At 41.8% G+C, this 15230-nt stretch overlaps 1 protein-coding gene across 1 annotated transcript; it reads right to left on the minus strand.

The window, feature by feature from the left end:
* Positions 1-7931: 7931 nt before the first annotated feature.
* On the minus strand, positions 7932-8874 carry LOC133905458 (uncharacterized). Its single transcript, XM_062347244.1, has one exon. The coding sequence runs from the start codon at positions 8870-8872 to the stop codon at positions 8153-8155; it is 720 nt and encodes a 239-aa protein (XP_062203228.1). The 5' UTR covers positions 8873-8874; the 3' UTR covers positions 7932-8152.
* Positions 8875-15230: the final 6356 nt, after the last annotated feature.

A 15230-nucleotide genomic window follows, 5' to 3' on the forward strand; every position in this document is an offset into this window, starting at 1 on the left:
ACATAAAAAATAATTCAACACTCATAGTACATAATTAAATAATACAAAACTATTCAAATTTCTTGCAAAAAGTAAAACATGTATGAAAACAGCATTAGCATCAGATTATGAAGATAATTATATACAACTGGGATAGTGAAAAGACGTGCAAGATGCATATGTAATAAACATCCCAGTCGAGCTTTGCAGTCATATGTATGGTCTCTAATTTCATCATTTGCAAAAAGAAAAATAAGTATGAAAATAATGTAATTTTTAATACAACATATAACATGAGTAAAAAAGAAATACAGCCTCAGAACCAAAAATCTTGTTGGCTCCAGGGCTAAAGTATACCCTGCACCCTAACTAGATATGTTCAAATTACCATTAACCGGACAAAGGCACACAACTCAACAATTAGGGTGTGTTCTGTCACCTAACCGGCCTACATGTTGTCCAAGATCGCGATTTCAATTCAATGGAATTAATTCTCAACTAAGACCGCAATATACCACTTCCTCAAAGACTGGTAGAGCCTTATGAAAAAAATGCACAGATACTGGTATAGCCTGGCTAAGGTAACACAGGAGAGAGAGGGAGCAGAGGGATGGCGCAGGGGAGCAGCACAGATTAGAACAAAGGGAGAGGTAGAAGTAGTCGAGTGGGTATAGAGCACAACACAACACAAGAAGGAAGAGGGCAGACGTGAGGGAGAGGGAGTAAAACAATAGAGGAGATCAGAATAGAGGGAGTGGTCGGAGAAGCAACTGAGTGGGTAGAGATCACAACACAACACATCAAGGAAGAGGGCAGGCATGAGGTAGAGGGAGTAGAACAATAGAGGAGTCATATAATCACTAGTTTGTAATCTTAGTTACTAGCTCATAGAATGTAAGTCATCTCCAAGGCGGCAGACACTAAAATCTTGGACAACATATAGGTCGGACAAAGGCAGCAGACAGTGCAATTTTTGTTGCATTACTAGCTCAGAGCCCGGTTTCAAACTAACAGTTCATCATCGAGCATCTCAAATTAATAGCTTATCATCGAGCATCTCAAACTAACGATTCATCATTGAGCATCCCAAATTAACAATTCATCATCGAGCATCTCAAATTAAAATTTCATCATCGATTATATCAAAAAAAGAATTCATTACACATGAACTTAGAACAAAACAACAATAAAGTAAAAAACAAATCATGATATCATGTGTATTTCAACAAGTAGACAACATGAACAAAACATGTGCAATAGTGCTCTCAGAAATTGTATAACAATTTGTCCTAGGACAAAATAAGTACTGCTCCCTAATTGTTCTATTGGATACATCATCGATTGAGAAAAATTCTATGCTCTTAGCTAGTAATTAGAGCTTGATAGAGTTCTGAAAGTATCATCATGGAGAGTGCTACCATAACAAATCAGAGTGCACAAGTTCTGAACAGAAGGATGCAAAACAAGTACTGACAATTAGAAAAATATCCCAATCTCAAACTGACATATTCCAGGGATAAAAAGGACTAGCAGCCCACTGGAGAACTAACACACCACTTAGAAAAGATGCCCAATCTCATCGTATCTCAAACTATTAGTTCATCATCGAGAATCTCAAACTATCAGTACATCATCGAGCATTCTCAATTTACTTGAAAATCAAATAAAATCAAATCAATTTGCATAGCATCTGTTCTTATCAATTTTGCATAGTATATATTCCTGAGCTTAGATTAGGAGGACATGGTAGCATACCTAGACTAAGGGGGACAAGACGGAGTGGGATGGGACAGCTGGGTCGTCGACACGAGTGACGACGATGGAGGGGGAGGAGACGACAGTGACTGGGTGCTGCTCCTTAGCGAAGGCCTAGGGGAGAGGGACGGGGACAACGTTAGGGTGGAGCATGGGGGAGGCGTTGAGGAGGAGGATGGGGCCAACGTCGAGGAGGAGGATGCGAACGACGTCAGGGAGTAGGATGACCACTGCGTTAGGGATGAGGATGGGGCCGACATCGGGGAGGAGGACAGAAACGGTGTTAGGGAGGAGGATGCTGATGGTGTCGAGGAGGGCCAGAACGGCGGGCTTAGGGTCATTAGTGCGGGCGTGTGGTCCTCCGGTGGTGTGGGAAAGGACAAGGCAGAGGCGGCAATGCTTGAGGATGGCGTGGGAGGCAATTTGGCAGAAGGGAAAAAATTTTCTAAGTCCAGAGAGAGAATGCAGTGCATCGGTTATATAGGGGTGCCCTTCACTACCAGGCCATAACGTTAGCTAGAAATGAAACCCCACATTCATTGCCGGCTCAAATGTGTGCCAACAGTGAATGGGGATTCACCGTCGGGCCATGAAGTCAGCCGGTAGTGAAACCCCACCCCCCGGCTGTGCTGCGAGGCAAAAAATTTTTTGGTTCTGAGCACAAGCGTTGAACCTGCGACGTTTGACCCCAGCTAGGACGAACAAGCTAACTGCCATGCTACTCAAGTGTATTCGATTGTGATCATACTATCTACATTTATTAACATCCTTTTGACCTCCAATACTAATACATATTTATTTTAATTTGAACTTGATATATACCAAAATTAAGTTTGTTATATACCAAAATTTCATGGTTAAATTTTGTAATTCAATAAAAATGGAAAATAAATATTGTTGGAGCTTGCTAATTAATTAAAAAAATATAATTGGAACTTCCTATATATCTTAATTTCGTAGGTAAATATATTAAATCATTAAAAATGGAAAAGAAATGTGCTCATAACTATAGATAATGTAAATTAATAGTAAAAACACATTTATTAATACATAGTAATACATAATAATTAATACACTTTAGCTACTTGGTCTTACATTCGCCCTTCATTATGATCATGGCGTATATAGGGAGGTTCGTCGATGTCTTCCATGAGACATAGGTCGACGTACTCTCCAAAAGGAGGTAGGGCGTCAAATTGATTATAGTCTTCCTCGTTAACTACATTCTCCACTTCGACAATCCTTCTTTTTCCTTGAAGAACCATGTGGCGCTCCTCCTTGTCAGCTGGATCCGGGTCATTTACATAGAAGACTTGGATAACATCATTCGCAAGTACGAATGGTTCTTCATAGTATCCAACAAGTTTTTAGTCCACTGTAGTTATATCGTACTTGTCGATCTTCATGCTCTCTGGGATTCTGACCCATTGACACTGGAAAAGAGGAACATTTAACACTCCATAGTCGAGTTCCCAAATCTCCTCTAAGAATCCATAGTAGATCTCCATATTTCCATTGCAGTCCTAGGCATCTATACAGACGCCACTATTTTGGTTAGAGCTCTTATTATCCTGAGCTCTCGTATAAAATGAATAGCCATTTATGTCATATCCTTGCAATGTGAGGATTATAATTGACGTTTCATGAGCTAACACATTCAACTAAGTACACTCTATCTGCTTATCCATCACCTGTCTATGTAATCAGGCGCCAAAATGATCTCGGTGCTCTTGCGCGATCCAAACATCAGACTTCCAAGGTTTTTGGTGCGTAGCATCTTCTTGTGTTCTTTTACATACGAGTCCACTGCAATTGATTATTGCCGAATTGTGAAATATGCTTGCGTGAATGAAACAGGATCATTAGTGCGGAATGAGTTTGCATATATCGTCCCTTTCCGCTATAGCCTCCCCTCATGGCGAGATACAGGCATACCAATAGATTTGATATTCATGTAGTCGACACAGAAATCAATGACCTCCTCCTAGCCTTCGGCCATGCAGCCTTCCAACCAATTTCGGCTACAAATATATTTCTTTAGAACTCTCATGAACCTCTCGAAAGGGTACATCTGATGTAGAAACACAGGGCCAAAAATTCGTATCTCTTTTGTAATGTGAACAATGAGATGCACCATGATATCAAAAAATAATGGAGGGAAACATGCCTCAAACTATGATAGAATCTTGATCACGTCTTCCTGTAACTTATCTAGCTTGGTTGGATCGATGGTCTTCTGTGATATCGCGTTGAAGAATGAACACAACTTTATGACTGGGTTTTGGACCTTCAACGGCAGAATACCTCTAATTGCAACTGGATGCATCTGTGTCATCATCACGTGACATTCATGAGACTTCATGCCAGTTAATTTCAAATCTTTCATGTTTATTAACCTCTTTATATTGGCGGAGTTACTGGATGGAACTTTGGTTCCATGCAAGCACTTGCATATTGCAATTTTCTCCGCATTTCTTAGACTTTAGCTAGCAGGACCAAGATATTTGTTGCCTTCTGTATATCTTGGGATGTAGATCATGTATGAGTCTCAAACATTTTAGGTTCATCCATGCTTGTAGTGTATCCTTTGTTTTACCAAGTATGTCGAGTAGCGTACCAATCAAGCTATCACACATGTTCTTCTCAATGTGCATGACACCGATTGCATGTCGAACCACCAATTTCGGCCAATAAGCTAAGTTATAAAAACAAATTTCTTTTTGAACATAAGAGCACTAAGATTAGATTTCAGAAATGGTATACTCCTGCGTCCCTTTCTAAGGATAACCCTAAGTCCCTTTACTATCTCATATACCTGTCTCCTAGTGCGATGCTTAAGAGGTGATCAAGTCTCAACTTTTTCATCAAAAGCTCTCTCCTGTTGCTGCAGTTCAGGTGATACTTGCGAAAAAATTTATGATGACCTAGGTACACTATTTTTTTGCATGTTCTTTAACCACAAGCTTTCTGTTTGATCCAAACAATACACACATGCACAGTGACCTTTGACAGTCTGGTCCGATAGGTTGCCAAGGGTTGACCAATCCTAGATATTACAAACAGCATTACGCGTAGGGTAAAATTCTCTCTTTTGTATGCATCCCATACCTACACAACATCGTTCCACCGTATTACAAGATCTTCTATTAATGGTTTTAGTTTGACATCGATATCATTGCTAGGTTGCTTCGGCCCTGGCATCAGCACTTGCATTATAATATACTTATGCTTTATACACAACCAAGAAGGAAGGTTGCAGATACATAGAGTCACATGCCAAGTGCTTTGACTATTACTCATGTTGCCGAATGGATTCATCCCATCCGTACTCAACTCAAATCTTATATTCTTCACATCTTCTGCGAAGGGCTCCTTGTATTTCCTATCGATGTTTCTCCACTGCATAAAATCAGTGAGGTGTCTCAGCATTTCATCATCCTTGTGCTCGTTGGCATGCCATTACATCAGTTCAGCATGCCTTTTGTTCGCAAATAAACACTCAAAACGGGGAACTATAGGAAAATACCACATCACCTTGATGGGAGACCTTTTCTTCTTTCCTTCACCATCGATATCATGATCGTTACGCTTGTACCGTCTTGCACCACAGACGAGACACGCTTCCAAGTCTGCATTCTCTCCGCGATACAACATGTAATGGTTTGAACATGCATGTATTTTCTGCACTTCCAACCCTAAGGGGCACACAACCTGCTTAGCCTAGTACGTGTTTTCTTGCAGCACATTTCCCTTTAAAAGCAATTTCTTCAACAACAGTAACAACTCTGTGAAGTTTGTATCAGATCACCCGTTGTTTGCCTTCAATTGTAGTAGTAAAAGCACGATACACAACTTTATGTGCTCCTTTTTGCAGCCCAAGAATAATAGTATTTTAGAGTCCTCTACCATACACTGGAACTTTTGAAACTCTCTTTCATTGGTGAAGTTTTCCTTCCCATCGCACAACATCTACTACATATCATCGGCGTCGCGTCGGCCTACATCTCCTCTAGATCATCATCAACCAACGTATCTCCGGCAAGCGGCATATCATTGTATTCATCAGCCGGCATATCGGTGCACAAGTTTTCATCTCTTCTGCCAATGTATTGCCCTTCCTGTAAGATCTCAAATTCACCGTACTCAGTCCAAAAGGTATAGCCAGGCATAAAGCCCCTCGGCATCTAGTGGGAATGTATCTGCTAGGTAGTAGAAAACTGCTTCTTATTCTCGCAATCAACGTATGGACAACATATGTTTTGAGACTGTGTATTTGACTTGTGCGTCGTGGTTGCTACCAAGAAATACTTCACGATATTCTTGTATTCTACTCTCACACGGCTCGCATCGTACATCCATCTTCTATCCATCTACAATTGTATCATTATTTTAAATCTAAATTCATAACATTTAGAAGATTTTGTAATCAACAATAAATAAATTACCTCACCATCTCTTACCGACAATTGGCCTGGGTTGGAGGAGTTGCCTTTTGTATGCTTTCATGTCCACTTCTGATGAGTATTTATTGATGCCATCCCTAGAAATTTTTATTATTATTCAATCCTTATGTAGTACTAATTAAGTAAAAATAAAAAATAAATACACTCATACATAAAGTTTCTATATTGAACCTTGCTAATTAAATAAAATATAAAAAAATATAATTGTATCTTGCTACATACCTAAATATCATGGTGAACTTTTCTAATTCATTAAAAATCAAAATAAATATGCTCATAACTAAATTATCTATATTGGAGCATGCTAATTAATTAAAATATAAAAAATATATAATTGGAGCTTGCTAATTAATTAAAATATAAAAATATAATTGGAGCATGCTATATACCTTAATATCATGGCTAAATTTTCTAATTCATTAACAATAAAAAATATATACGCTCATACGTAAAGTTTCTATATTGGAGCTTCCTAATTAATTAAAATATAAAAATATAATTGAGGCTTGCTATATACCTTAATTTTATGGCTAATTTTTCTAATTTATTAAAAATCAAAAATAAATATACTCATACATATAGCTAATGTTAATCAATAATAAAAATACTTTTCACCATAAGCTACTAATTGAAGCTTACATATCATAAATGAGGTATAGTTCCATCTATGTTGTCTTCAAACATTATGGCTATAGGTTCATCTCTATTATTTCAAAATATAGAGTAATTTTGCAAATAAAATTCAACTAGAAATAGATTAGAGATGAAGTTATATACCTTAAAACGCCTAGAGCATGAGGATTTCTCAAATTTTTGAAACCCCCGAGAACTAGGTGAGCAAAAATGGCCGCCACCAAACAAGAAAACAGAGCTACTCTCTGTTGTGCTCAGACTTAGGGAAGGAGATGACAACTTTTATATAGTTAAGACATCACTGCCGGCTCAATTCACCAGCCGATAGTGATGCCTTTATATCACTGCCGATCGATGTCTTTAGCCGGTAGTGATAATGGAGTTGGGCATCACTGCTGGCTCAATCCATCGACCTGCAGCGATGACACTTATCACTACCGATTCATAAGCCACGATGACTAATTCTTTCCGCGCGACCGCGCGACGTATGAACTGGCAGTATTACTCTATCATCACTACCGGCTCATTAGAAATCGATAGTGGTAGATCGGTATATAATATCGGTTCTATAGTAATGCACAGCCGTCGTATGAAAAAAAAGAAAGAAAACAGGAGATTGATAAATAGTATCGCTCCTTTTTCTACCCCTCAATTCATAAGCTAGTTCTAATCAAACGACCTTGATCCAAAACAAAAATCAAAACGACCAATATTTGTATTTGAATTCGCGAGCTAGAAGTGGTTGCTTTCATACATTTGTGTGCTTGCGCGCGTGTGGTAAGCAAAGCAAAGGTTGGCTGGCAGGTGGCACATAATCTATTTATTAAGATCTGATCTGTTCGATCCACCATGGCGATGGCAATCGATCCGGCATCGAATCCGACAAAATTCAATCCGCATCCAAAAGAAAATTCAATTCAAAGCTGATCGAGCGCACAGCGCGCCACTGCTCTCGCTCCAACTTTAATTTCGCTTTTGCAGCCGGTTTAAGAATGCACAGTACGTACGATCGAGCGGTAGCTCGCGGCAGTAAATCTCCATAACAAATATCGATAGAACAACCCAAGAACACGCTCTGATCAGACGGCACGTACAGATGGATTGATAGTACTTATGTGTTTAACAGCAGAAAGATTAATAGGCAATACATGCATGAAGTATTTATTCGAAAACCAAATTAGCGTACAGTTGATAGATGATCAAAGTATCAAGCTCATCTCGATCGTCGTCCTTGAGCTTCTCTTTCTTTTAATTTCCTCTGTTGTGGATGTAATGAACAGCAAATGGCCATGGCCATGGCGTCGATAGCGGCGATGGATGGATCAGTTCTTGGCGGCCACTGTCTCGGCGTGCGCCACCTCCGTGCTCATCTCCTTCAGCTTCTCCTCGATCCCATCAATAGCTGCGTCGGACTCCTCCTTGTTCTCTTCCCCAGCGGCCTCTTTCTTGGTATCCTCCTCTTTCTTCTCTTCCTCGGCGGTCTCTTTGTTGTTCACCTCCTCAGCAGCACCGTCGGTCACCGGCAGCGAGTGGTCGGCCTCGAAGGCCTCGACGGGGAAGCTCCTAGAGATCCCGCCGATGGCCTTGCAGATGAGCTTGCCGGTGGGCGGGTCGTCGACGCAGATCTCGTGGAGCGTGACCCAGATGAGCATCTCCTTGGCCTTGACCCCGGTGATCTTCTTGAGCCGGCCATTCTCGGCGATGGCGGAGACCTCGGTGCCGTAGCTGACGTGGCGGCCGGCCTTGGCGAAGTAGTGGTCCACCTTGCGGCGCTGCTTGAGCCAGACGAAGCCGGTCTCCTCCACGTAGCCGCACTCGATGATGTCCTTGAGCGGGAGTAGGCCGCTGGGGAGGCCCGTCTCCTCCAGCAGGAACCGCGTCTTCTCCTTCCCCGCCGCGTCGCCCACGTAGATCTCCGCCTTGGCGCGCACGTCGTCGGGGATCGTCAGCGTCATCGTCGCCGGCGCCGGAGAAGAGGAGGTGGTGCTCGTGTGGGGAGGGGTCGGTTGGAGGCGAGTGTTGTGTGTTGGAGAGGTGAGCATGCCGTGCGTGCTTATATAGGAGAGATGGAGGAGGTGTCCTCCTAGCTCACAAGTTAGTTGGGAGTTGCTTACTTTGTGGAGCAATGTGTTTAATTTGATTTGATTTGGTAATGACTAATTTGAGGTCTAGCTGCTAGATAGGTTGCTAGATTCTTAGGGTTTTTTTTTTTTACTTAGTAGCTAAGTATCCGTGTGTTGTAACCAAAATTAAAATTCCGTTCTACCCAACAAAACAGAATGTACTTTTCTTAATTTTGGTGCTCAGATAGTAGACACGGATGTAACTAATGCATGGAAACTTCCAAATATAAGCTATTATGAAGGGATAAAGTAAAAAATTTAGGTGTTTTTTAAAATATTACTATTGGAACTTATCATTCGCTATTCACAAAAGATGATAGACAGTTTCATAGAATATGGATGAATAAAGTTTATAGATCCCACCATGAAAGAGTACACTCTGTAACACAACAGTAGAAAGTAGAGCAGGAACACGAACTGCAAATAGCTTAGTAGACATCAAGCTCTTTCTTATCAAAAGAGAGTACACCTTCTTATGACAACCTGCATTGAAAACAAACACTGATCATACATGACCTCCGTGCCTATCGCACCACCAATGCTTGCCATGCCCAGAGCAATCTTCTCACTAATGTCATGGTCCCTGTCTCTTGTGATCTTACTCTTCTTATCTATTGCAGCATCTCTGGCCTCCAGTCCTCTCCCTCTCACTACCACATCTATGTTCGTTTTCATATAATAAAGCCATTAATCAAAAAGATTTTTTAACTCGCTTACATTTGTAACGTAATTGGGCAAGATTTTTTTAAAAGGAACAGGAGGGGCAAGCCCCTACCGATTAGACATTAATAAAATACCGATTAGACATTAATAAAAAAAGTTAATAATACAAATTAAAAAAAGGAAAAAGCACAAGCAAACTAAAGAGAATCTAGCCAACTATCTATATCCGGGAAATAACTTGTTTTTCGATATGGATAACCAAGGCAAATTTACGATGTTTTTGATTTTTTACGATCTTCGATGTGCAACTTTGATCATTATTTTCTATTAAAATACAATTAAAATATTTAATAAAAATATAATATTATGAAAATATTTTTCAAGATAAATCTACACGTGTAATTTTTATGTTTCCAAACTAAATATTTTGGAAGTTATTGATGGTCAACATTTTAAAATTTTAACCAAATCTTAGTCACGACAAGTATTTATGATCGAAGGAACTAATTTAAATTATTTTTTTACTTATAGTTTAGGACATCGGTTCAGCCTTTTATGCACGACTTTGGTTATTTCTTTTTATAAGTACTCCATTTGTTATGTTATCTAAAGTTATTGTAAAGTATTTTTCATTACAAATCTACAAATATTATTTTAATGTGATAAATATTGATATTTTGTATATGTTAGTGGTGAAAGTTTTAAAAGTTTAACTACACGTATCACTAATCGTCATCTGAAGTATTTATGAACGATGAAAGTATTAGATTAGCCGTACCATCATGTTATGTTGTGTATGTCAACATACAATTTTCAACGTGCTACCTCTAAGGTCAAAGAGTGTCGTTTCGGATATTGACTTATATTGAAACACCATCTCAAAAACAAATTCATCCTGTAACATTTACTTATTTGTAAAATCCAGAGCGATTAGACCGTCGCGATAACACCTCTCTTTAATCCATGGAGACATCGATGGCTAAAGACCGATCGCACGCATTGCGAAGACGGTTTGATGAATTAGGTTTGATGGCCATGACAATCGGGGCCGCCGCTCCCCGATCCGACGGCTGCACGCTCACCCGCCGTCCTCCTGTCCCGCCATAAATGGGAGCGGTTGGTCGGGGGAGCGAGTAATCAAGCGAGGCCGGTGCGCTCCTTAAAGCCGAGCTGCTCCAGCTAATTGCAATTGCACATCACTCCACATCAGCAGGTCCTATTCGAGCGACGAACTCTCAACCAACCCTTCAATTCGATTCTTGTCCACGGCGAGCAGAGCAGAGCAGAGCACCCTGCGTGTCTCTGGTACTGGTTGGAGACGACGACGGTCAAGGAGGACCTCCTGGTACTTGCTGAAGCACCATGCAACTCGCTAGTAATTTCTTCACTGCTGCTGTTGCTGCAGCATGGACCATGCATGCATGCGTCCGTCCGTCCATGTGCTGCAGCACCATGCCTCTCTCTCTCTCTCTCTCTCCTGTGGAAGATGGACCATGCATGCAACAAGTCAGAGGCAGGCGTCCGGCGCCCCGGACAATGCGTCTTCCCTGTGCCGCATTCGAAGCGGCAGCGCCAGCAGGGCGTGCCACCGCAGCTCGCGATATTCTCCAGGGCAGTCCATCCGTGCATGCATGCATGGCTGGGGTCGTCATGGAAACGCATCTATGGTGCGCGGAGACCTACCAGAGGGGCAGGCACATACATGGCCGCCAGCCAGCCTCGCTCCTGTGCTAGCTTCGTCGGACACCCAGCGGAGCGGAGCAGATCAGAGCATAATGACGATGTGGTCACGGCATGGTCAGCTTCAGGCTTCTTTCCGCTACCCAACCGTACGCGACGACGACGGTTAACCGTGTGATGTCAAAGCCGAGCCACACCTGTGTGCACAATCATAATCACGCACCGTTGCTTTCGTGTTTTGGTCTCGACTGTCTGCGTTCCAAGCGAATTTACGCAGAAGAAATTCGGTTGACAGATAATTTCTCCAAAATTTAGCAGTGATCAACTGATGGATGAACTTGATTTCCCAGCGGTGTCAGGTGTGGCCAGAGCATGGCTCGCCTCTCACTCAGCTGCAGGCAGCTCGCAGCTCCTGGGGTGGTTCCACCGCGGCGTCGTCACCGCCCATGCTCATAAAGGTGGTCAAGTGGGGGATCTCCTTCGGCACCGACGCCGTCAGCACCTGCGAACGACGACCACCACCATCAATCCCCGACGGCAACATTCACCAGCCCCAGCATCCAACATGTAACAGATCATTCAGAGGGGCACTAGGCACGCACCTCGTGGTGGCCGGTGTCGGTGACGAGGACCTCGTTCTCGATCCTTATTCCGATGCAGCGGTACCTGTCCGGCGCCTTCTCGTTCAGTATCGGGACCGGTGGGATATAAATCCAGGGCTCGATCGTTATTATCTGCGCAGAAAATGGCCCCCAGAAAAGGAATAATTGGTGCTACACTAGACTTGGTTCACACAGTGCAAGAACTCGAAAAGGAGCAACTAATAAATATGGACAATGCAGTGCAAGAACTACGAAATTCTGTGACGAGCAAGGAACTGTTGGCTGTAATGGTGGCTGTAGCATCCAGGTAGATTCAAGCAAGGGCATGATCACATTCACAGCAAGGCAGGACCAGGAAGGAGGAGAGCATCGACTTACCACGCCGGGCTCCAAGGGTTTGTCCTTGGTGAGTGTTACGGAGTCATGAATATCCATTCCTAACGAGTGACCTGGGAACGGGGACACAAAGGGTTGATGTTGGACCCCCCAGGGGCACCATCCCTTGGATTCAAGAGCGAGCAAATCTAAAGAACAGGCCGACAGATACCTATGGCGGTTGGATTCAAATAATTGTATTGGATGGATTTCCCTTTCTCCATAATACTGAGTTCTCGTGAGAAATCAAATTGAAATGTGTTTTGATTTATACTATATGTTAAGTGATTGATAATTTTATTGATTTGATTTGTTGAGTTTTGGATTGCTTGAGCTTGGTTTGAGTATTTTGATTAGAGACTAATTGGAGTTAGAGTTGGAGAAATGTGTTTGCTTGTCTCATGGTATGCAGGTGACATATTTAACTTGGCGGTCGACGGTGGGTGATCGGAGCTAAGCGGGTGCTTGGTGCCGGACGATCAAAGAGGCCGGACGAAGTCGAAGGTGATCTTATATACACGTGGAGGTCAAGCAAAACATAAAACGAAGAATAAAGATGGCGTATTGATAAAGTCAAGTGAAAAAGGATATTGGTGCAAGTGACAAGGCGGTCCAAGAGAGCGGGAGTGGGAGAGACTTGCTGGCGGTCAGGATCGTATGACGGAGTACATGTATCAACATCAGAGCGCTTACTTAAGGTGTAAGTAAGTGGGGAGTCACGCTTTGGGAAGCATGCAAAGGGTTTCACAGTTTGGTCTCAAATCGTGAGAGGATTGGAGGAGTATGTAGCACAATCGTGAAGTTTGCATCGAGGCGAAGCTAAGTCGTGAATGCACCGTTGCCATTCGATGGACGGAGCAAGAAATGAACTAAAATGCACTCGATGGTAGGTAGGAGTGTACTACAAGAGAGATATATTTTTATAACAAGCTAGGAAACTTAGGGATCAAGTTTTCTAGTCTATAAATAGAGGTGTAGGGTTATAAGAGAGTTTCAACCAGCTACTTGAGGCACTTGTGCCACCCATTTGAGAGCCTAATGCTAGGGTTTTAGTGCAGAGGAAGGATGAGTGCTTAGCCTATGTAATATATGTGAGTTTTGAGAGGAAAATCTTTGTAATTTGTTTAAAATAGAGCTGACCTCTTTAAGTAATAGAGTTTATATTTTTTTCATATGCTTGAATTCCCCTCTCTCTAGTTTCTCTCTATTGGTTTCCTTGATTTTTTTTTAGCAAGTTTTCGATCTCAATTGTGATTTTTATTTTTGTGCTTGAGCTGAATTTTTTCACCTTATTGTAGTTAATCTTCTAGTCGCTAGAGGCATAAAATTCACGCACAAAAATACACAATTAGGTATTGAATTATTTTGCCTATGATCCATCAACTTAGAGGTTTTCTTCACCCGGTGATTATCTCATTGAGTTTTTGGCGTTTCTCCAAAAGATCCAATTTTTGTGTAGGGTTAAGTCATAGATTGGTTTGCTATGGAACCTAGGGTTCGATTAATTTGGTTTTTTAATCAGAACTTCTAGGTTGAGCCTAAATTTCTACTGTATTGTTCTTTGTCGTGATTTCTTCTTGAGGTATGTTGGGTGAATAAGAAGTTGACCTTCATCGGATTTGTGATTCTTAGGCGACAATGGAGAGAAGTGAGAAAATTTTGTTCTTTGATGGTCGAGATTTTTCATACTAGAAGGTGCGTTTGGAGACTTATCTCCTAAGTCAAGGAAGTGCAATATGAGAGATTATGGACTCCAACTATGTGATTCCTGTTGCTTGTTCTTCTCTGTCCTAGATTGAACAATATGAGGCCAAATACAAGACTCGTAATATATTGTTCACTAGCCTAAGTCGTAATAAGTTCGATAGAGTTCAGCACTTCTGTACTGCTCGCAAGATCTAGTCGACTCTTAGTGTCTTTCATGAGGACACTAACCAAATCAAGGTGATGTTACAATTGGGTAATGAAGTAGAACAGGTCATTACCATTAGTGGCACTTGTGGAGGAAGTCACTCATGGAACGCAGCAGTATCTCCGAGAGCGTTACAGTAAGGTCACGCTACATATGAGCAACCCACAAAGGGTGTATACAGTGAAGATAATGTCTTATATGGAAGAGAAGAGTGGGAAGGGCCATTCACACAGAGTTCATATTGTTGGCAGCCATCAGCACCTCTTCGAGGTGATGTTGTGTGACAAGCGCGGAATGGGTATCGGAAGGCAGGAAATTACAATGGAATGCAGGTTGTGGCTAGCGGACAACATGTGCGAGTGCACTTGCAACAAGCCAACACTGACACATTTGCCTTTCTCTCATGTGCTAGCTTGTTGCGCGAAGGGCAGCATTAAGTTGGAGTATTTCATGTCACCATACTACCATAAGGAAGCGGTAGAAAGTACTTGGTCCGGCGAGTTGCTTGGGTGGCAGGCGGTGAAGGACTTCACGAAACCACCTGAAAATCATCCATTTTGGATTCTAGATCAAAACAGTAAGGTCGACACAAAGGGGCGGCGCAAGACTTGGCGTATTAGGAACGATATGGATAATGTTGAGGGAGCACGTCCCCACAAGGAGTGCCTAGTATGCAGAGGTCCGCATTCGAGGGGGCAGTGCGAGGAGTATCCAGTATACACTCTGGCGTTAGGCGAAAAGGTTATGCATGTCTCGGTACACCAGCCGAAGAAGAAGAAAGATCATTCAAATGAGACTATTATTTGAAGCAAGGTGTGATTGTTTTCATGTTGTATTACTAATTGGATGGTGCTCTTTGTTTGTAATATTCTTTTGTCTATGTGTTGAAGCCTTGTAATGTTGGCACATTGTTGTAATATGTTCAGGCAACGTGAGTATGTGATGTAATATTTGGAGTATGTTACATTATGCACTATTTGGAGTTACTAGACAACCTGACTATGTGATGCTATGTATTATTCTTTGTGTTTTATTTCTCTTGTGT

Source organism: Phragmites australis, chromosome 22 (genome assembly GCF_958298935.1).
Source record: "Phragmites australis chromosome 22, lpPhrAust1.1, whole genome shotgun sequence".
In the NCBI taxonomy this organism is placed as follows: domain Eukaryota; kingdom Viridiplantae; phylum Streptophyta; class Magnoliopsida; order Poales; family Poaceae; genus Phragmites; species Phragmites australis.

Coding starts and splice junctions, on each gene's coding strand:
- LOC133905458 (XM_062347244.1), bottom strand. CDS start 8,872: ATGCTCACCTCTCCAACACACAACACTCGCCTCCAACCGACCCCTCCC.